The 24,497-nt window shown below is 36.6% G+C and overlaps 1 protein-coding gene and 1 non-coding gene across 2 annotated transcripts in view; both read left to right on the forward strand.

Annotated features, from left to right (window-relative positions):
* The window catches only part of EMCN (endomucin), a 96,491-nt gene that overhangs the window by 37,762 nt on the left and 34,232 nt on the right, over window positions 1-24,497 (forward strand). Inside the window, exons 4-5 of the mRNA XM_022582429.2 lie at window positions 11,157-11,267; window positions 23,621-23,659. Of these exons, the coding sequence (XP_022438137.2) occupies window positions 11,157-11,267; window positions 23,621-23,659 (150 nt within the window). The remainder of the gene's footprint in view (window positions 1-11,156; window positions 11,268-23,620; window positions 23,660-24,497) is intronic.
* On the forward strand, window positions 19,227-19,389 carry LOC115802556 (U1 spliceosomal RNA). The gene has a single exon (XR_004023023.1). It is a non-coding gene; the product is annotated as a U1 spliceosomal RNA (small nuclear RNA).

Raw genomic sequence — 24,497 nt, forward strand, 5'->3', positions numbered from 1 at the left:
TGTTCTTAGATTCATCCATGCTATAACATGTATCTGTAGTTTATTTTTTTCTATTACTGAATGATATTTCATTGTGTAGCTAGACCACGTTTTGTTTATCTGTTTATTAGTTGATGGACATTTGGGTTGTTTCTACTTTTTGCCTATTGTAAATAATGATGCTAAGAACAATTATGTACATGTGTTTGTGTGGCCATGTGTTTTCATTTCTCTTGGGTATTCTCAAAAATTAATGAACAGAAACCTCAGTATTTTAAATAGAGTTGATGGGCCAGAAGAGGGAGCTCTCACACCCTGAGACAATAGCAGAGCCCGACAGGAAGCAGAGACTCTCTTCTTTCCTGGCAAGGACTCAATCAATGAAAAGTCAGGGACTCTTTGTTTACTATCGCCCTCCCCTATCGCCCTCCCCACTTCCTTTTCCCCTCTATAAAAATTTCTTCTTCCCTTGCCATGTGGGAACTTACACATGACTTGCCATGGTTGCAGACCCTGAATTGCAATTCTCTTCTGATCTCAAGTAAGTGCATCTTGGCTGGAGAAATATCTGTCAGTCCATTGGCTTCAGGTCAACAGTGAATAGGAATTGTGGAGTCACATGGTAACTCTATGTTTAACTTTTTGAGGAACTGATTTCCAAAGCAGCTTCACTATATTACATTCCCACCAGAAAGGTATAAGGGTACCTTCTCTGCACTGATGAGTCTGTCTCCAGTAAAAGGAAAATTTATATCCTGCCTTTAGGCAGAAAAGGGAGGTATTTTTATGCATTTGCTACTTCTTAATTGCATTCAGTTTAAAATAATTTTATATCAAAGATGCATATTTTGGGGTGACATATTCTGGTTTCCTTTAGTAGTTTATGCAGTGGATCAAATCAGAGAAATACTTGTTCAACTCAAGATCACAAAGATTTAGACCAACGTTTTCTTCTAAGAAGTTGATACTTTCAGCTTTTAAAGTCTTTGATATAGTGTGAGTTAGATGTCCAGCTTCATTCTTTTGCATGTAGTCATCCAGTTGTCCTAACACCATTTGTTGAAAAGACTATTCTTTTCCCACTTGAATTATGGTAGAACCCTTGATAAAAGTCAGTTGGCCATAAAGGTATGTTTTTACTCCTGGACTTTCAATTCTAATCCATTTATCTATATATCTATTCTTATGCCAGAATCATACAGTCTTGGTTATCATAGTTTTGCATTAAGTTTTGAAATTGGGAAATGTGAATCCTCCAACTTTTTCTTCTTCTTCTAGATTGTTTTGACTATTCTGGGTCACTTGAATTTCCATATGAATTTTAGGATAAACTTGTCCTAACTTTCTGCAAAAAGTCAGCTGGGATTGTGATAGGGATTGCATTGAATCTATAGATCAATTTGGGAAGTACTGCCATCTTCACAGCTGTAAGTCTTCCAAATCATGAATACAGGATGCCTTTATTTAGGTCTTCTTTAATATCCTTTGATAATGTTTATAGTTTTCAGTGCAGAAGACATTCACTTCTTTTGTTCAATTTATTCCTAATATTTTATTCATTTTATTGCTACTGTAAATTGAATCATTTTCCTCAATTTTGTTTTTGGATTGTTCATTGCTACTGTGTAGAAATACAATTTATTTTCATATACTGATATTATATCCTTCCACCTTGCTGAACTCATTTCTTGGTTCAAGTTGTGTGTGTGTGTGGCGTGTGTATTCCTTAGTATTTTCTATATATAAGATTTATCTGCAAGTGGAGATAGTTTTACTTTCTCCTTTCTAATATGGATGTCTTTTATTTTCTTGCCTATTTGCCCTGACTAGAACTTCCAGTTCAATACTGAATAGAAGTGGTGAGAGAGGGCTCCTTTTCTTGTTCCCAATCTTAGGGGAATGCTTTCAGTATGTCACCATTAAGTATGATATTATAGTAGGTTTTTCAGAGATGCCCTTAATCAGGTTGAGGAAGTCGTCTTACATTACTAGTTTGCTGAGTGTTTTCATCATGCAAAAGTGTTAGATTTTGTTAAATGCCGTTCTTAGTGTATTAAGATTATTATGTGGTTTTTAATCCCTTATTTTATTAATATGGTATATGACATTGATTTTCATATGTGGGACCAATCTTGCATTCCTGTGGTAAATCCCACCTGGTGATGGTATATCATGCCTTTTATATGTTGCTAGATTTGTTATCAATTATTTTGTTAAGAATTTTCATGTCTGTATTCATAAGAGATATAAGTTTGTAGTTTTCTTCTGTTGTCTTTGTCTGATTTTGGTATCGGGTTAATAATAGCCCCATAGGATACACTGTGAAGTGTTTTCGTCTCTACTAATTTTTGGAAAAATTTGTAAACAGTTGATGGTAAATATTCTTTAAATGTTTGGTAGAAGGTACCAGTGAAAATCTGGGATTTTCTTTGTGGAAAGCTTTTGATTACTAATTCAATCTCTTTACTTGGTATAGGCCTTTTCAGATTTTCTATTTCTTCTTGACTCAGTTTTGGTAGTTGATGCAACTGGGGTGTTAAAGTCTTCTATTATTATTGTGTTATTGTCAATTCTCCCTTTATTTTTGTTAATATTTGCCTTATATATGTAGGTGCTGCTATGTTGGATGCATGTATATTTACAATTATTTGATCTTGTGGGTTGATCCCTTGATCATTATATAATGTCTTTCTTCATCTCTTGTTGCGGTCTTATTTTAAAGTCTATTTTGAGTAACTCAAAGTGGAGTAAATACTGCCAGAAGTTTACATTCAAGAGTTCAGAATGCTACTCCCACTGGAAGGGCTGTGTCCTGGCAAGCAGCCCTCTGCCTGACTTCCTAGAATGCCCTGGACGGTGCATTTTTCTGACCAACAGTCAGAATTAATTACTTTTTCAATTGCTAAAATGTGGGGGCCAGAGTTGTGTAGACTTAGATGAAAGGGAGGAAAATATTTCGATTTTGCAACTCCAGCCTGAATGGGCAATATTGCACATTGTTCAGCTTGATTTGTTTGTTAATTCAATTAAGCTCAACAGCCCACCTACAGGGGTTTGGTTAAATAAATTATAATACATGGATTTAAAAAGAAGTAAGTAGCTCTAAAATATACCATCATAAAAATGTGTCTAAGGTATGAAGCGTTTAATGCACTTTGAGCAATCATACCCCAGTAAAGTGGTTTTTTAAAAATAAATTTAAAAAAAAAGTCTAAATTGTCTGTTATGAGTACTGCTACCCCAGCTTTCTTTTCATTTTCATTTGCATGGAATACCTTTTTCCATCCTCTCACATTCAGTCTATGTGTGTCTTTATATCTGAAGTGAGTCTTCTGTAGGCAGTGTATATATGGGTCTTGTTTTTCGTTTTGTTTTGTTTTTTTAATCCGTTCAGCCACTCTATGTCTTTTGACTGGAACAGTTAATTCACTTACATTTAAGGTAGTTATTGATAGGTATGTATTTACTTTCATTTTGTTAATTGTTTTCTGGTTGTTTTGTACTTCTTTTCTGTTCCTTTCTTCTTTTGCTCTATTCCCTTATGATTTGATGACAATCTTTAGTGTTATGTTTGGACTTCTTTCTCTTTTTTGTGTGTCTCTATTATAGATTTTTGGTTTGTGATTATCATGAGATTTATATATAATTCTCTCTCCCTTTCTCTCTCTCTCTCTATATGTTTAATGTTTTTGACATCAACTTTTACATCTTTTTGTTTTAGGTATCCCTTAAATACTTATTGTTGATCTAGATGATTTTACTGCCTTGTCTTTTAACCTTCCTACTAGCTTTATGTGGTTGATCTACTACATTTACTGTATGTTTGCTTTTACCAATGAGATTTCTACTTCCATAATTTTCATATTTCTAGTTGTGGTCTTTTCTACTTCACTTAGGGAAATCCCTTTAACATTTCTTGTAGAGCTGGTTTAGTGGTGCTGAACTCTTTTAGCCTTTGCTTGCCTGTAAAACTCTTTATCTCTTCTTCAAATCTGAATGATATGTTTTCCAGTTAGATTATTCTTGGTTGTAGGTTTTTTCCTTTCATTACCTTGAATATATCATGCCACTCCCTTCCGGCTTACAAAGATTCTGCTGAAAAGTCAGCTTATGGTCTTATGGGAGTTCTCTTGTACGTCACTAGTTGCTTTTCTCTTGGTGCTTTTAAGATTCTCTTCTTATCTTTAATATTTGTCATCTTAATTGTGTTTCTTGCTGTAAACCACTTTAGGTTCATCTTGTCTGGAACTCTCTGGACCTTCCAGAAATAGATGCATGTTTCCTTTCCCAGCTTAGGGGAGTTTTCAGCTATTATTTCTTCAAATATGTTCTCTGCTTCTTTCTCTCTTTCTTCTCCTTCTGGGACCCCTCATAATGTGAATGTTAGTATGCTTGATCTTATCCCAGAGTTCTCTTACACTGTCCCCATCTTTTAAAATTCTTTTTTTCTTTTTTGTTCAGCTTGGGTGATTTTTCACTACTCAGTCTCCAGTTCACTGATCGTTCCTCTGTATCATCTAATCTCCTTGATTCCTTCTACTGTATTTTTTATTTCAGTTATTGTATTCTTCAGCTCCGTTTGATTCTTTTTTATATTTTCTAACTCTTTATTAACTTCTCAACGTGATCGTTCTTTCTTCTCCCAAGTTCACTGAGCATTTTCATGATCATTACCTTGACCTCTTTATCATGTAGATTACTTATCTCCACTTCACTTAGTTCTTCTTCTTGGGTTTTGTCTTGTTCCTTCATCTGGAACATATTATTTTGTCTCTTCATTTTGCCTATCTCTATACATTTATTTCTATGTATTATGTAGGTTGGTTATGTTTTCCAATCTTTGAGAAGTGGCCTTATGTAGGAGACATCCTACGGAGCTCAGCAGCCCACATCCTTCTGGTCACCAGAGCTGTATGCTCTAGGGGTGCCCCCTGTGTTGACTGTGTGGGCCCTTCTGTTGTGGTGGAACCAACTACTGTGGGCACACTGGTAGGCAGAGCTGGCCCCAGGCCAGTTGGCTGCCAAGCTGTAACTCATATGGTGACTGCCAGCCCACTGGTAGGTAGGGCCAGGATCTGGTATGGCTGGCTGTGTGACCCAGCAGGTCCCGGAGCTGGTGCCTTCCTGCTGGTAGATAGGACCAGGTCCCAGTGTGGCTGCTGTGCAACCTGGGGAGTCCTAGGGCTGGTGACAGCGTGTTGGCAGGTGGGGCTGGGACCCAGAGCAGCTGGTGGCAGAGCCCCAGATCTCTAGGGACTGGTGCCTGCCTGCTGGTGGGTGGGTAAGCCCCTGGCACTTCAAGGCTGGAGGGAGGTTTCCAAAATTGTGCTTGTCATCGCCAGCATCCTCATGGTAGAACAAGCTCCCCAGAATGTTTGCTGCCAGCATCTATGTTCCCAAGGGGAATCCACGTTGCTTCCTCTCTCTCTGTGAGGCTCTCCAAGATCAGCAAATGAATCTGACGCAGGCTCCTTTCAAATTACTGCCTCTGTACTGGAACTCGGAGCATGTGAAACTTTGCGTGAGCCCTTTAAGAGTGGGGTCTCTGTTTCCTATAGCCCTCTGGCTCTCCCGTTACACAAGCCCTGCAGGCCTTCAAAGCCAGGTGTTCTGGGCACTCATTTTCCTGGGAGTGTAGGACATGCAGGTAGCGGGTCCCAATGTAGAATTCAGACCCCTCGCTCCTTGGGGAGAACCTCTGGAATTGTGATAATCCTCCCGTTTGTGTGTCACCTATCTGTGGGTGTGGGTCTTGACTATACTACATCTCTACCCCTCCTACCTGTCCTGTTGTGGTTCCTTCTTTGTATCTTTAGTTGTGGAAAATCTTTTCTGCTAGTCTTCAGGTGACTTTCATAGACAGTTTTCCTGTAAATAGTTGTAATTTTGCTGTACCTGTGGGCAGAGTTAGCTCAGCGTCTTCCTACCCCATCATCTTGCCCACACCTCAGGATATATATTATCATTTTTTAAAGATTATTTTAAAATTGTTTAAAAACCGAAAAACTGAGTTTCAGAGAGCTTAAATGACTTAACAAAAAAGCACAAAATTCATAATAACAATTTGGAATTTGAAAGCTGGCTCTTTAATTTAAAATTTTTCTCTCTATTGAACTAATTCATAATCAACTATTACTTAATGAGTATTACTATTTTAATCTCAACTATTTAGACTTCACCATTTAATAGTGAGCCCCTCAGGTTTTAACAGTGCTTATATAGCACTTTTCCTTCCTACACAAAATAGTCACAGAATTCTATAACTTTTTGCCTTTCTTTTCCCTTTTTGGTGCATGTTCTGGTTCTTTCCCTGCTTTTAGGCTATATTTTGGGTGAGATTGCCAGACTGCTATGAATGGTTATTTCTTTCAGGTTGCTCCTTTAAGTGGAAAACACATACACACATACATAAACACACACAACCAACTTGTTAGCATTGTGTTTTAAAAAGAGTAAATAAGTCCAAGTGAAAGGTGATATTCTTGAGCATAGTATAGAAACATTATTAGCACATGAATTTCACAATAACACAAGATCTTGTTATTTCTGCCTACTCTGTTGTTCATCTTACTTTCAGTGTGGTCAGACAATGTCTGATTTTAGGACCCTCATAATTAATGCAATTAGTTGTTGTCTAAAATTGTTTGTAATTAGCAGAAACGTTTCTCATAAAATCTTTTGCGAAAGTCCAAAATGTGAATATATCAGATAAATAGAAGTTGAACCTCCCAGTTTGAAGCAGTGTGGTGGTATGTGCAGGGTGGACTGCTAGCCATTTCTCTCTCTTACCACCAAGCCTGTGAGGCTTCCCTACTGAACCCTCAGGACTTTAGCAGTACAGTTAAAATTTACTGAAATAAGTCATTATTCTGTTTAGTTAAATTCTATTCATAGTAAAATAAGTAATGAATGTGTTCTACAACTGGAAAACAAACAAAGCAATTCTTTTGCACCCTCCATCTAAGCTGGGAATAACCTCATCTGTAATTGTTAATTACAGTTTTTCCAAAGGGGCAGCTCAAATGTTTGAGAAGCTTTTAATGTCCCCATAAGCACTGTTGCTGATTTTTCCTATGTAAGAATTTATAGGGTAAATAGGATCAATTGATATGAGAAAATAAAGAAGAAGCTCCTACCAATATTTGCTCTGGCTCCAAGAAACACTGTTAAAATAGATTTAAAGGAAATAGAAAGTCAACATCTATTTGTTAGTGACGTCTCTAAGAAAGAACGAAGGGATTAAAAAATTACTACATTGCTCCGAGGGCACCAAATACCTCAACCCACTTGATTTGGGGGATATATAATGCAAAAAGCCACTCTAAGTACAGATATAAGTTTATTCATGACCTAGGATCAGTCCCAAGTTCCTATATGAGCTTACCTTGGTAAATTGGGTTAGAGAATTGATAAATCTGGAGACACCTAAACACCTTATTAGGCCAGGCCTAAACAGCAGGGAGCTCTCAGCAGTCTGCTGGGGCCTACTTTCCTGGGGTCATACTACACGGTACTTGATGGTTTTGCAAGAGGTAGGACATTGCTAAACACCCAATTCCAAGGGACCCTTAATGCCTACCTTAATCTACCCTCTAAATAATATGGAAAAGAAAAAGGAAATTTAAATCTATATAGAAATAAAACTTTCCCCTCTTCTTGTCTCCCACTGAAAGCTATAGTCCTACTTTACGTACATTCCTTCACCAGCACCATTTTGTGCTTCTCCAGAGTCTCTGGGGACACCGGGATAGTCTGGTTGCATGATCTGAGCTCCTCTTCCTCAGGAGTGAGTACTGGAGAGAACGACGTCTTACGTTCTCTTTGAATTGTTCAGGTATTTGGCCAACATTCCTTCACATCTTTTTCCCTTGGGTTTAGCATTTTAACTTATTTACATTCTGAGGTATTGCTTTTCACTCCAATGGAGGCGTTCAGAAGAATCTGAGCAAAACCTCAAGCAGCTTCTTTTCCATTCTTTGCCACTGCTTTGACACATCTTCCTAGGATCATTGGTATAAACATTTAGGCCCTTCACAGTCTTTCTATGGGCTCTTTAATATTACCTCAGAAGTCACTTAAATGAATCAGGATATTAAATAATTTTACCCCAGACTACCCTCATTGCTATGGGTACATAATTTCTATGAAGCACTAGCCCATAAAATGATGCCTGAAAATGGAGCTACTTGGGCAATTGTTTTAGAAAATACTACCCTCAGAGGGTTTTACAATGCACAATAACATCTGTAAAAATTCTCAGTAATCCTAACACAAAGACATTCATTTGATGTTTTTTCAGAAACTATGCAGCTACAAATAATTTGACTATAAAAGTGTTTTTTAACATAAACAAAGTAACATACCAAAGTACTGGTATTCTATAGCATATGTTTTAGTAAATGTTGATTTCGTCAAAAAGTCACTTATCCCATATTCTATTTCTGAAGACAAAGTGACCACACAAGAAGCTTTTGTTACGCATATCGGACAAAACAAATACTGTAAGTCAAATTATGTAATTTCAAAGGAATAAAGCTGCTTAATCCCCTTTGCTTCACAATTTAACTCCATAAATCCCCCCTTTCAAGTCAGTCCGTTGTAAACACGCCTTAAATTCCTAATATAATTAAAGTTCACATTTGTTGCTTACTCCCAAAAATTTAACCTCCCAAAACATACAACATGAATCTCACATTGATAATACCAAGACAAATGATAAAACAGCCCATATTCCTCATTCTGCTTAGTTCTAGCCAATGGTTCTAATTTAGGGCTCTGGTTGGAGTCAAAGTCTCTTCTCTGCATTTACACTCTGGTATCGATGAGACTTTCTCAAGCATCTCTTGTGTTTGATTCTTTATTTCAAGTTCAATATGGTTTAAAAATTCCTCATGTTTTGTCTTTCATACATTCCACCTTCTTCTAAGACTTAAAAGAACATAAATTTCAAAAACACAAGTCCTAAAGGTAAAGCCACTATTATCTTGATGCTGTGATTTAAATTAGTATTGCTCAAGCAAAATAATGTTTGTCAAATCTAATACATATATTATTACCGAGACTTAACAGTGTGAGTCACACCTGTAGACCACTGCTGGTATATAGTGTTTTCTGGGGGAAAATGGCCAGACAGAAAAACTGAAAGAGAGCAAACCGTATAAGTTTAAAGAACAGCTTTGAGATTGGTTTCCTTTGGCTCTGAGGTGTCAATCACTTCTTGGCAGAAGTCCAGAATCTACTACCTGTGAACCTGCAGTGCAATTGGGAACATTTTCCCAAGAAGATGTTAATATAAGACTATGATTCTCATATTTTAATAAATGTAGGTTTTACCCATTTTCTTTTCTTCTGAGATTAGGATTTGAAATATTTAGCACACCAGTAAAGTTTGAAAGTTTATGCCTGTGGCAGCATTAGTCTCCACATTTTTCATCCTTTTCACTTTTCATTCAATACATCTTTCATTCTATTCTATTTTCATAGTCCACCATGAATATTTCTAAATATTCGGATCACTTTCAAAACATTCCTGTCTCCTTCCATGGCCTAATTGACATGTGTAATTGACAACCTGTCCTGAATTGAGTGTGGGCTCTAATTCTATTCTCATTTGTGAAGTATATTCCACATTAATAATAAGCAATTCTCTAAATAAAATTTTGGGGGTTGTGCCCCCAGCTACTCCATTATTCTCCTTTTCTCTTTGTATTTTCGTAAACTGGCAGCTCCTCGCATCTTCCTTAGCTATACATTCTATTTTTTCCCATCACCGAGACTGTTGAGTCTGCTTTATACAAGGGAATTCTTTAGCCCATCAGGATAGCTTTTTCATGCTTTCCAATTTTAGCTCAGCAGAAGAATTCTTCTCTGAAGATTTCTGAAGAAGAACTCCTGTTCTGATGTTTTCAAAGCATATGTTCTTGGAGTTCCAGTGAGAAGCAAGATCTTTATCCCCACGTTCCTTCATCCTCAAGTGTTGAGTTTCTGTAACTTTCCCACTTCCATACTATTACAAAGATCAATTTCTGCTTTCCTTACATAATAAGACATTTCTTTTCTTCCTCAAGTATTTCCCTCTCAATTTAATCAAGATTCCTCTGAAGTTGGTGACCATTTTCACTCATTCTTTCTCATATGCAGTGTCAATCCTGTAGCCTCTATTCAAATTTATTCACTTTCTTTAGCATATCAATTTCTAAAGGCTTTTTGCCTGAAGACATATTTACCCACTGTCTATGAGGTCTTCCTGCAAACTATAAACTTCTCCAGCATGAATCTCTCAAGTGCACTAAGAATTTGCATTGCACTATAGATGCTTATTGCCATAGAATGAAAGCTCATTGGCACTTCTGGAAGGCACCAGCAGTTCAGGCTTCCAGACCTCTTTGTGGTAGGAGTCTATTAAACTGTCTTCCCCCCATCTCCAGCCAACATCGTATCTAGCTAACACTAAGCGTGCACTAACCAGCATGCCTATCTTTTCTTTACTAACTCAATGTTCCCCATGCTAGACTTTGAAAAGACTGAAGGTCATCAATCATTTTGTTTTATAATATTTCTGCAAATATAGATTATTTAAAGTAATCTTATTCCAATGCTATTTTTGAAAACTCAGCTTATTTTTTCTTTGTTGCTGAATTTCCTTTTTGCCCCCCCAAAATGAACTAAATACAATTAAAAGTTTATTCTGTTTACTTCTTGTTATCTCTCTCCTCCCTGCTATTCCACCTACCTGAAAATTCTCTCCTAGACAGCATGGGAATCATACTACCACTTTCAACTACTACCACTGCCTTACCACCCCCTTTCTAGGGTAGCTGCTATGTTTTACATCAGAAAGGTTTGGCTCTCTGTGACTGTGGGAAAATTATATAACTTTTCAGAATCATACGTAAAATTATGATAATTACTACTTAATTCATAGAATTACTGTTATGATCAAGTGAAATAACCTATATCAGACATGTAGGAGAGTCTAATGTCCCTCCACTTTTAAAAATGTAGTTAAATGACTCACCAAAAGACAGACATCAAAACACTGGATTTCTGTATCTTGATCAGAGGACTTTAAGTACCTAACCTTCAAGTTGTAACTGGATGTTTATATTAATATTAATGATATGATCTAGTGATTGTTTACACCCCTGATGGCTACTCATTCTTTTTTACATAATTAGGATCTACAGCCAAAGGTGTCACGAAGACTGAGTTCATCACTACAAGAACAACAGTGATAAATCTTCCACTTCCAAATGCTATCTCAACATTACAAAGTCCCCAATCCAAGAGTAAGTACAAGAATTTGTGCTGAAATGTTAAACTAGTATATTGGATAGAACTAAACTCAGAATGTTTTCCAGCCCACAGCTACCAAAGAACAATGCCTTACTTATATTCTCTCCTAGTCTCTACCAAATGGGACAACCATTTAGCGACATTGCTTTGTACAGTGATACTCTATCCCTCCATAGCCACAAATGAGTGGATGCCAAGGAGGATCAGTCCAAGCCTGAGCAATAATCCATGATATCACCTGGCACAAAAAGGTGAGCTTGGCCAAAAGATTAGACAACTTTGATGAAATGGAAAAATTCTTAGAAACAAATTGCTAAAACTGCCTCAAGAAGATAGGAAGACTGAAAAGACCTAAAGCAATTTAAGATTCTGCATTAGAAATTTAAAATGGGCCCATGGAGAAAACTCCAAGCAGGATGGCATCAAGTGTGGATTCTATCAAAATATTCACAAAAGAAGTAATACTAATTCTTCTCAAACTCTTTCATTATGTAGAGGAAACATCGCACAGATAATTATGTGAGACCAGTATTACCCTAACACCAAAGATAGAAAAGAATGAAAAGAAAACACAAATAAAGAAAGCTACAGACCAATATCCATCATGAACACAGATACAAATATCCTTAATAAAATATTACCAAAAAATCTGTAACATATGAAAAGTGATATAAAGAATGAACAAATGGAATTTATCCAGGAATGCAAGGTTGGTTTAACATATGAAAATCAAGTAATGTAATACACCATATTAGTAGACTCAGTAAATGCAGAAAAAGTATTTGACAAAATATAACACCCACTCATAATTAAAACTCAATTAAATATAAATAAAATGGAACTTCTTCAAACTGGTAAAGGATATCTATGAAAAATATACAGCAAACATCATACTTAACAGTGAAAGACTTAATACTTTACTCTTAAGATCTGGAACAAAACAAAGATTCCACTCTCCCCAATTCTATTCAAAATTATAACTAGAGGTTCTAGATAGTACAATAAGCTGATAGATAGATAGGTAGATAGATAGAAAGGGACAGATAGAATCATTCATCCAGATTGGAAAGGAGGAAATAAATGTGTTTCTCTCAGTAGACTGCATCATTATCTATGTAGAAAACCCAAAGATCTCACAGTAAAGCTACTAGAACTAATAAAGAGTATTCTATACCAGAGGATACAAGATATGCACAAATAAATCATATTTCTTTATGTTAGCAATGGCAATCCAAAAAATAAGGAAACAATTCCATTCATAATAGCATCAGAAAGAATAAAGTATTTAAGAGTAAATTTAACAACAGAAATGCAAGATTTGTACACTGAACTATAAAACACTTCTGTGAGAAATTAAATATATAAATGGAAATTTCTGAGTTGGTGAACATGTGAAGATTTGAGGAGAGTGGTGCACTAGGAGAGGACATGGAAGCTCCACGTCCTTTCTCCATACCTTGTCCTGTGCATCTCTTCCATCTGGCTGCCCCTGAGTTATATCCTTTTATCATAAGCCAGTGATCTAATGAGGCAACGGAGTGAATTATCAAGAAAGATTTGTCCCCATCAGTAGGGCTAGTGAGTACCAGAATTAACACCTGGGCATATCTGATTCCTTGCCCTGTGTTCTCTTCTTTATTGCATGCTGCCACCTCCCTGAGTTTTTTGTCTTAAGGCAGACAGTCATATGAGTATAACTGAACTAAGTAAGACTAGTCAGTGATACCTGGCACATCACCTGGAGGGGCTCTAGTGGGTGTCTGGGACCCTAAAAAGGACACATCATGGGGTCAGTTTCCAGGCAAGAGGAGCAAAAGAACTAAGGGACCCCCAAAGCCAAAGCAGAGCTGAGCCTATTCTGATCACATGCTCTGGACATTCACAATGTGGAGCCTGGTATCAGAGCACATCTGGGAGATGTGGCAGGTGTGAGCCAACAGGCCAGACACAGCAGAGCAGGGAGCGAAAGGCAATATATGCATTTTTAATGTAATGCACACACAATTTAAATAATACATTTATTTTAGTATTATGTGAAAAGACCACTTGTTAGTTTTAGTGATTCAGACAAGCCCACTAAGGATCAAAAATGAAAATTTTTCATTAGTACAATTACCTCTGGTACTTGAGCAAAGAAATCAGACTTTAAAACATTACTGCCGGTGGGAAAGTGCTAGTGAGATGCAAAAATGACATCATTTTGATTCTGACTTTAGCCACATGAAGCCATTTCAAGGGTTCACAAGAAAGATGGAATCACGGGGGAAAGAAAAGTAGAATATGAGTGTGTTGCTTCTGTATGTTTAAACAATTTTAAAAGCCAATGATGAATGTTTTGAACATTTGCTTCCTTAGGTTTTATACTGTAATAATCTACCACCAGTTTTCATAACAAATATATTTGTTTCTAAGTATATAACCATCAACAAAGACAGAAATAGAAAAAGTTAAATGCAAACAGAAACACTTTACCTAACCATATATAAAATTGTTAAAAAAGCACACAAAAAGAATCCAAGTACTTTAAACAACATAGTCTTAACTGCATACCCTCCTCAGTAGAACAGATAAAAAGGGGGAGAGAAAAGGAAAACACTGCAGAGAAATCCTGAAATTCACTTGATGAGTTTGTTTTATTGAAATGAATATAGCGAATCTAAATACTTGGTACTACAAGATTGAAAAAACATATAGATGTGTTCTCAATGTGAAAAGGGGAGATACAAATACAGAATGGGGGAAGGAAAAAAACACTGCATTATCATATTGAAACCAAAGGCATCAGCATAACCTCACGATTAAAATTCAAATACGTATTTAACATTGCAAAGAATAAATAAATAAATAGACAAACATTACATGTTTATGGATTGGAAGACTTGATATTTTAAGACGGCGGTTGCTTCCAAGTTGATCAATAATTGATAAAATAGTCAGTGCAATCCCTATTAGAATACCAGCAGGTTTTTTGCATAGAAATTGATAAACCAATCCTAAAATATATATGGAAATGAAAAGGACCTTGAATAGTCAAAACACTTTTGAAAAAGAACAACAAGATTGGAAGACTCGAACACAGCCAATTTCAAAACTTACTCTAAAGCTATAGTAATCAAAACAGGGTGTGGTTAATGTGTTAAGAATAGAATGATTCATAATAGTCAAACACTGAAAATAATCCAAATGTCCATTAACTGGCGAAATAGAATATCTCATTTGATTTTCCATTTGGAATTCATCTGTAATATTCCAAAACATGGGATATCTGTATAATAGAATACTATTCAGCAATTTAAAGGAACAAAATACTGATACATTCTGTAATAGCATGAATCTGAAAAACATCATACAGTGAAAGAAGTCTTTCTCAAAATACAACGTATATGATTCCATTTCTGTGAAATATCCAGAAAGGATATTTTTATAGGGACAGAAAGCAGATAAGTGGCTGCCTACACCTGGAGATGGGCCTGGGGATTGACTGCAGAAAGACCCAAGGAAGTTTTTTGTGTTGAAGAAAAGGTTCTAAAATTGTAGTATAGTGATGGCCACACAACCCTATACATTTACTAAATATTATTGGGTTGTGTACTTAAAATGAGTGCATTAAGTGGTGAGTTTCCAAATAAAGATTTGTTTAAAAACAAAAAGAAAGAGAATGTTGATCTAGGCCAATAAATTCCCTTCTGGGTAATCTGAACTAGAAAACCCAAAGAAACCAAGGTAGCAAGGTTTTAGTAGAGTGAGTCTGAGACAGCCACGGTGATTGGTGTGTATACCTGCGGCATAAGGAAGCAGGTATTATGAGTAAGCAGAGTTGGTAGAAGAAGAATGGAGAGAGACTATGTGCGGAAATAGAGAGACCCCGCGAGCAAGATGAAGTTGTTCAGGCGAGACAGAGAGAGTAGCAGTTCTGAGAGGTCCCCTGATTCCTGACAGATTTCCAGTTCCAGTCCACATGTATCTTCACAACAAGGACTTTCCTTACTCTGGCCTCTGTGACTGGAAGTAATCAGTACTTTTAGTCAAACTATCCTGAGTAGAAAAGCTAGCAATCTTCTGTAAGAGCCTTATCAGATCCCGTTCACTATAAATACAGGATGTACTGTTGGCATACCCACAGTCCTTAAGAAAAAGCAGCTGCAGGTGACTCACAGTCTCCGAGTCTCTTCTTGGGAGACCTCTAGGGTAGAATGACACAGCAAGTGGGGACTGTGGACGCCCAAGGCCCACTGTTGTCTAGAAACACATCGAGAACCTCCATTTCCCCCCTTTTTTATTGTAATCATCTTAGGCACGACATAAAAAAGGTTATCTAGAAAAAGTTGAATTTCACACCATAATTGTAAACTAATCATTTTATTTAATTAGTCACCACATAAAGGAACTTAAAGAAGAGGGTAATTTTTCCTTCATAAGAAGAACATTTTTTTGTGGTAGTGTTTTGGGCTCTGATGAGTAGAACCTATTTTGTAGGCAATATATGTCTGAAAAGTACCTTTGGCAAACCAAAACCTCATCCATCTCATAATATGACTGCACCCAAGACAAACAAGAATAAAAGTGAGTACGCATCTGCAAAATGTGTAGTAGTTGAGGATTAAAGTCAAATAATTTGTACTTTGCCCTGACACCCACCCAGGCAGTGCCTGATGTGGAAAATGTCATTCAAGAACCATGGTTTATTAAAATTAGCACTTAGAAGTCTGTGGTCAATCCCATGGGTCACTTGAGGTTCCTAATTCTGCCTTGATTCATGCAATAAAATGCCCTCTGCATCTCAGTTCTGGAGACTCCTGTATTTATTTATCTTCTAAACACAGTCTGAAGTGGCTTTCTTCCAAGTAGTTTAAAAAATACACCCACAAAATCATTTCTTGAAAAATGAAACACCCTGGAAAGCAAGGTAATGAAAGAAGGGTACTTACTGCTTCCCTTTGCATTTGCCATTTGATTAACCAGTTCTACGCTAAGTCCTTTAGAAATTTTATTATAAAACTCATTCTTTGGGCAGCCATCCTCCCTAGATCTCTCTCATTCCTCAAGGTGCTTCCTGCTAAGCATGGACTCCACTTGATATAATGAGTTTGCACACATTTCCATCGGTGCCTGATGAGGCCAGGAGTCTGCCCAGATTCCTGGTTAGCAGGGCAATGCTCCCTTTCCATCTCCACCCCTCACACACACAAGCATTCAAAATTAGTGGAACCAAGACAGAGAAACAGAAGGAGAACAAAACAATCTATAGGCAGGGGAAGGTTGAACACCTCTTAAACATATGGGCAATGGGTCCTCGCAGAGTGACTCTCAGATAAAGGCACTGTGGGTACATTATCTCAAATGCAGGCTTGTTTTAGAGTAGAGCTATTGAGGTCTGTTGCTTTACCCCCTAGAAAGGTGGAATGTAGATCAAAAAAGCATGTTCTCCAAACATTTCTAATTGTTTCCCATTCTCTTAAAGTTGTGTGTATTTCTCCTGTTTTATTCTTTTATTCTGCCTGTAGAAGACAAATTTCTACAATACTAGGATTTTTAAGATAGAAATCCTCATTAATTCAGTGATCTGACTTTATAAAGAAACGTGGGCCCTTTGGATTAATTAGTAAATTAATTTATTCACTAAAAATCTTTTGGAGAGCATCGGTGACCTGACATGCCCCCTAGCTTCTGGAAATTGCCAGTAATTCTCTGCATTCCTTGGCTTAGAGATACATCACTCTAATCTCTGCCTCTGTCTTCACATTGTCTCTTTCCCTGTGTGTCTACATACGGCCTTCCCTTCTGTGTCTCCTCTTCTGTCTGTGTCTTCTTTTTTTATAGAGACAATTTCTTGGGATTTGGGGCCCACCCCAATCTGGAATGATTTCATCTCAAGATCCATAATTACACTGGCAAAGATCCTTTTTCTAATAAGGCTGTATTCACCAGTTCTAGGTACACATATCTTTCCAAGGAAGTCAGGGGGAGGGGGATGTCACCATTTAACCCACCCCAGACCATGTCATGTCCTGAATTTACCCTTGTTACGCCTAGATTTCAACATCCATGCATTTGTCACTGTCCATTGGTAGGGCTACCTCACTGGGCACTGAGGAGTGATTCAAAGAAATGTCAATCACAGGAGTCCCCATCCTCCAGTATCTAAACTGTGGGAAAATTGGACGTAAAACTCTGTTGTAAAATTACAAATCTTCTCTTTCTGAGTTCCCTGTTTCTGCCAGTGGCTTAAAAATGTGGCATCCTCTCTGACTCTTTTCATTTCCTTTGCATACCTGATGGTTTCTGAAGAGAGAATAGAGAAGTAAAAGGAAGATGGAAGGGAGAAAGCAAAATAGATGCTTTTCTTGCTGGAAACTTAGTCATTCAGATATCTATAACCAGATTTGAAAGCAGGTATAGTTCACACTGTAAGAGATTGACAGGGAAGGAGAGACCCTTTGGTGGATTTTATCTTAGCTGAGGAGAGAATGTGGAATAAGGTTATAGGTAGAACACAAATTGAGATGGGCAAATGCCAGGACATAACTCTACTAAGGCAAGTGCGTGGATAAAAATACTTCTCAGGTTTTTGCCACTTAGAGCTTCTGCTACCACAGCATATACAATATTACAGACTGGAAATCTGAAGGGAAAACTCTGACTTTTGTTAAGTAAAAACGAGTAACATTTATAAGTAATCAGTAGGTTATTTAGTCAGAGTTCATAACATTTATATGTAACAAATAGTTTATCGTATATGTTTCCTTTTTGCATAATTTATCCTAGTTTAGTATGGAGTTTGTTTAACACAAAAATCATATATAATTGTAGTAATCAAGTAGCCACTTCAGATATACTACTGGTTGAACATGAGGATGGCCTCTGCCCAAGCCTGTGCTTTTCAAGACACCACAACCTTCCTAAAATAAAAAAAAAAAGGGACCTACAATCATGCCAAGAGGAAGTTAGCTTATTGGTTACAAACAATGATTCTGAAATCAGATAGCTTAGGTTCAAATAATAGCACAACCATTTATTTGGACTGGGACCTTTGGTAAGCTCCTTAACTTCTCAGTTTCCTCATCTGTAACGTGGTTGTAATAAGACGACACCCTTACAGGATTCATGTGACGATTAAAAGAGGTAAAAATATATAAAGCTTAAAACAGTGTCTGGAAAGTAAATAACACATTTTAGCTATTCTTTTATTAATGACAGTCCTTATAAAAGCCAGGCAAAGTTGGTATTTATGATACCAGTTTCACAAATAAGGAAACAGGTTCAGAAAGACTAAGTGACTTGGCCAAGGTTAAATTAAAAGATGAAATTCAGACCCTGTTTTTCTCGCCTCAAATCCCATAAAAGTCACTATACCACACTTGTTCTCATTACAACTGTTTTACATAAGGTATCTGAAGGAATTAGACAACAACTAGCTTTTAATTGGGTGCATCATATGCTTGACGAGTAGGAGTTCAATCAATATGAGAGACTGACGGACTGACAGGCTGGTTGAATATAAACCTGTGATTCTCACCAGGGTGGTTCTCTTGCTGTTACCAGATTTATTCCTGACTGCAGTATTTGTTCATGCTGCCCTCCTCATCTGTATGGTCCTTCTTTCAACCCCTTGTCCTTCCTCCACTTACTTATTCAAATTCTACACAACTATCAAGAGCCTCTGCAAGATGCTACCTCAGTATTTCCCACAACTTAATGAGTGTTGCCAGATACGCGCACCATCTGCACTATTATTTATTTAGTACTTTCTTTCAATTGATGCACTTTTTATTCTTAAATTTGTTTGAAAAGTAAACCATCATAAATGAAAAACCAGTTTGACTTGGCATAAACAGAAGCTAGAAAGTCACTATGATGTAAGCAAAATAAAACAAAATTCTAGTTAGATTTTGTTGCTTGCCAAAGGCTCTGAGTTTGAGGCTTGCTTGTCCTTGTTTAAGAAAATAAATCAAATACTTACCTGGAAGGGGAGATACCAGGATCATGAAGGTGGTTTTCCCCCGTCGAGGCTTATCCATAGCACTCTGGATGTGCTGTGCTGACCCCTGTGATTTTCCCAAATGTGGAAAACTCCACTGAATAATTTGTGATTGTTGGGGACTGCATTCTTCCCGCTGTGGGATGAAAAAAAAATGATAAGCACATGCTACGTATTAATGACATATTTGCATCAAATTGAAATTTTGAAACTTCGTCATTGAAACAAACAAAAAAGCTGAAAAGAAAATAACTTTCTCATTTAGTGTTTCAATCTTATTTAATGCCACTTTCCAGTACTGCCTCATAGAATCTCTCTTACAATGCTATGCATCTTATACTTTGGGAAACACTAATTTATCTGATCACCTATCCTCATTAGTTCTCTTGTGAATGTCACCATTTATCTATGACATTTATTTGGGAACTTAATTACAATGTTTCTTACATGATATTTAATTAGTTTGTATCATTTCATGTGGGCTGATAAAGGAGGAATACTCAGGATAACAAGGTCTTAGTCACAAGTCACAGTTTAGCCAAACCAGAACTCATCTCATGTACAGTGGCTCAGTCAATGCTTTGTTTGGAAGGGGGTGGGGGGTGGAAATAAGAAGGAAAATCTGAATTGGTCCTAGTAAATTATTTTTAAGCAAATCAGAAAAGAATTATATATGGGAATGGCTGTATATATTTTTTCTCCTGGGCCTGTTAATGATAAATCATGTTCTGTGTGTAATTACATACAGCTATATATAGCTGTAAATATAATGGCCTTCATAAGATAAGAATATTTAGCAAAGTTACTTGTTGTATTATTGCTTATTATTTCTGTTTTAAAAGCTGACAGTTTAAGCAAAGTTTAGCTTTGGATTAAACTGTGGATTAAAGTTTAGCATTTCAAAATTCATTTGCATTTCATAAGACTTCAGTTTCATATTAGAGACAAACTCAACCAAGAAATTTTAAGTTGCCAGCCACCCTGATTAAGGATTTTGTTTTTACTAAACATCTAAGTTTGAGACTAGGTTACACACTTATTTGCTATTTGACTTCACCTACTTCCTTTTCTTGAAAACACATTTGCATTATGAAATTTATAAATAAAAAAAAAACAAGAATAATACTTTAGCCATATTCCATAGCATTCCTCTCTATTAAGATTTTATATCCACAGAACTGATTCCAAATTTGAAAATAGTATGCCATATGAAAACACTTTATTATCTTCAGAATAATACATCCTTGATTTTAGGATAAAAAGGTATATGTATTCCAGTATTGATTAAATATTTAAGATTTACAGAATTTTGTCCTCAGAATAATAATATATTCATTCATATATAAAAGTCTGGACCTCTTAAGATTCAATAAAAGGATTTTGAATTTTTTTTAATAAATTTATTTATTTTTTCTTTGGCCACGTTTGGGTCTTTGTTGCTGCGCGCGGGCTTTTCTCTGTTTGCAGCGAGCAGGGGCTACTCTTCGTTGCTGGGAGTGGGCTTCTCTTGTTGCGGAGCACCGGCTCTAGGTGTGTGGGCTTCAGTAGTTGTGGCACACAGGCTCAGTAGTTGTGGCTCGCAGGCTCTAGAGCGCAGGCTCAGTAGTTGTGGTGCACCGGCTTAGTTACTCTGCAGCATGTGGGATCTTCCTGGACCAGGGTTTGAACCCGTGTCCCCTGCATTGGCAGGCAGATTCTTAACCACTGCGCCACCAGGGAAGGCCGGATTTTGAATTGTTATATGTTATTTTTTTAATATTCAGCTACATCTTTAAGGCACAGTTATTTTTCTTTTGCGTGATATGTCCCTCTAAAATCATTATGCATTTTTAAAAACATCTTTCTTGGAGTATAACTGCTTTACAACGGTGAGTTAGTTTCTGCTGTATAAAAAGTGAATCAGCTATACGTATACATACATCCCCATATCCCCTCCCTCTTGCGTCTCCCTCCCAGCCTCCCTATCCCACCCCTCTAGGTGGTCACAAAGCACCGAGCTGATCTCCCTGTGCTATGCGGTTGCTTCCCACTAGCTATCTATTTTACAACTGGTACTGTATATATGTCCATGCCACTCTCTCACTTGGTCCCAGCTTACCATTCCCCCTCCCTGTGTCCCCAAGTCCATTCTCTCATTATGCATTTTTGAAGGATGAAAAAAATGCAAAAAAGGCTAGTCAGAAGGTTTTGTCTGATATGAGTTTAAAAATTTTTCATTCTCTGTAAAGTCTATCAGCAAGAAGGTTATGACCTGATATTAAAAGCAGGAGGAACAAAAGGTTTGGATTTCATTTGTATTCTAATCCTCTGGCAGCTGATAAATATTTTAACTGCAACTTTCAAATACAACATTATGCCGTGTCCAAAAGTATTTTAACTAGTTATCAAAAGTAGGAATTAATTACATAAGCTTTCCACTCAGAACAGTTTAGTGGAAGGAAAAGCTGTCTCTTTGAGTAAAAGAGAATGGACCTTAGAACCAACAGACCTGAATTATAATCACGGTCCTCCCTTTGAGAAAGCAGTTTCACTGCTTTCAACTAATATTTGCAGATCTGCAAAATGGAAATAATAATGTCTTTCTCGTAGACATCAGCAATTAATATATGGAACTGATCATAAGAGTTGCTTGAAAAATAGTAGCTGTAATTATCCAAGCAGGAATATTAAGTAAGGCATTCATTTTCTCTTAAAAATTGAATTCAAAGAGGTAGAATTAGGTTTATTATTATTACTTTCTACTGTTATTCGTTCATTCCTTATATTTTTACCAGAGACCTGGTAGTAGGCTCTGCGATTACAGCTCTGAGTAAAACAAGAAATCTTTGTCCTCCTGGAGTTACATTCTAACTAACAACAAGCATATTTTTAAAGAATCAATGTCCCTGGAGTGATAAAAGTACTGTTGAGCAGATGAGGCAGAGTGGTGGACTAGAGTGGAGGGAAATGAGGCTTGTGCACCTGGGAGACAATTGTACCATGCTTTGATCTAAGATGGTGAGGGCGGAGGTGGGTTTGAGGATGCTAGTCAAGAGTTATGAATGGGTAAAGAAGATGTGGTATATAGATACAATGGAATATTACTCAGCCATAAAAAAGAATGAAATAATGCCATTTGCAGCAACATGGATGGACCCAGAGATTATCATGCTAAGTGAAGTAAGTGAGACAGGGAAAGTCTAATATTATACTATTGCTTATATGTGGAATCTAAAACAAAAAGATACAGATGAACTTATTTACAGGAATAGACCCACAGGAATAGACCCACAGACATAGAGAACAAACTTGTGGCTACCAAAGATAAATTAGGAGTTTGGGATTAACATATACATATTACTGTATGTAAAATAGACAACCAACAGGGACTTACTATATAGCACAGGGAATTATACTCAATATTTTGTAATAACATATAAGGGGAAAAAATCTGAAAAAGAATAAAAAGAATATATATAAAATATATATATATATAAACTGAATTACTATCACTGTGCTGTACACCTGATATTAACACAACATTATAAATCAACTATACTTCAATAAAAAAGAGTTCTGTTTCAGGCATGTTAAATTTGAGATGCTGGTGAGACAGTCAAGTGAAAATACACAGGAAGCAAGTGAATATTTTTAAACTATCATTATTGGGCTTCTATTTGTTTCAATTTTTTTCTATACTTTTTCATTTGGCAAATCTTGGTTCATGTTGCAAACACTCCAAGTTGTTGAAGTGATCTTTGATTATAATTCTCTCAGGTGATTTTATATGTAGAAGCTCTTCTGAGCTATATTTACTTTAGAGGAATTCCCTAAGTTTCAGAGGAATCTGTATGAACAATTCTGAATCTTCCTCAGGTCAGGAGATGCACAATATCTTAGTAGGAATATGACACATGGCAGTGCCACTCATGAAGTACCTACCAAAGTTTCGTAGTTGTCTGTGTTATCTAGGCGTATTCAAGATGTGGGGTTGTACTAGGTGCTCCAAAAGAGGATTCAGCAAAATACAGCTCACAGGCCAATCCAGACCCACACCTGTTTTTGTAAATAAAGTTTAATGGGAATACAGCCATACATATTCTTTAGGTATTACGTATAGCTGCATTCACACTACAATGGCAAAGCTGAATAGTCACTAGAGACTTATGACCCACAAAGCTTAAAATACTATTTGGCCCTTTAAGAAAAAGTTGGCTGACCCCTGCTCTGAAGTTTCTTCTAATCAGGAAGCCTCTTGATTTTATGATTTGATGAAAGTAAATCAGAAATGAGCTAAGATCTATATCTATTTACCACCTGAAATAATTGTGAGAGTCCATTTGATATTCAACATTTAATTTTAGCAATTTTCTTTTCTTTCCTCTAAAGCTGAGATTCAGAGTTCAATCAAAGCCACAGAAACACCAGGTAAGTTAATTTTCTTTCTCTGAAAATATTCCCGGGTAAAATCCCAAGAAAGAGACAAAGTAGATCAATCGGTCTGAGGACAGAGTGAAATAGCACAAAGGAAAACATTACATGGCAACTAAAATATTTAGGAAATCTTGTGTTAAAAAAATGCAGTCCCGGAGAATATACAATGATGTGCCTCAGTGCTCTGGGGCTGGGATGAGTGGAACCAGTTCTGGTAAATGCATAAAGCCTGCGGAATTTTCCTCTGCTCAGAACCTACTGTTCCTGGTCTGTTCTGTTTCTGTGGTCAGCTTGCCCTCTCTCAGAAGTATAGAGTGTGTGTTTGCTGTCTTCTCTACTTTCTAACAAAGCCTGGTCCTGGCATCCAAAGAGATGATGTTATAAACCACAGTTAACAGCCTAAAATGTTATCACTTAAAGAAGTGCTCATGCTTTGCCATCCTTAGTTTTAAACTGAATAAATTTTGGATGATGGAGCAACAGAAATTGAAAAAGATTATTGGGCAGAGGAAAATGATAATGTTGAATCTTCCTATTGTTTTGAAATTATAATTGTTTGGGGGATTTTTACCTTCCTACATCCTACCTGGTACTTATATACATGACAAATCTCTTAGGTTCTCAATAATAACCACCTTTGGTATATATAAAATGAGAAATACATGAAGTAAACTTGTAAGATCATGTAACTTTTTAAAAAATTGGAAAAATAAAGCCTTGAAAATTATGAGTGACTCTGATAACATTTTCACAGCAAATGTCCTGAATAATCATCATAGTTTACCTTCAAAGAATTAGAAATGAAAATTATTATGCTTTTAACTTTTCATCA

The sequence above is a fragment of the Delphinapterus leucas genome, chromosome 5 (assembly GCF_059928025.1).
Source record: "Delphinapterus leucas isolate spDelLeu-1000000601 "Yukka" chromosome 5, BTC_Dleu_Yukka2, whole genome shotgun sequence".
Taxonomy (NCBI): Eukaryota; Metazoa; Chordata; class Mammalia; order Artiodactyla; family Monodontidae; genus Delphinapterus; species Delphinapterus leucas.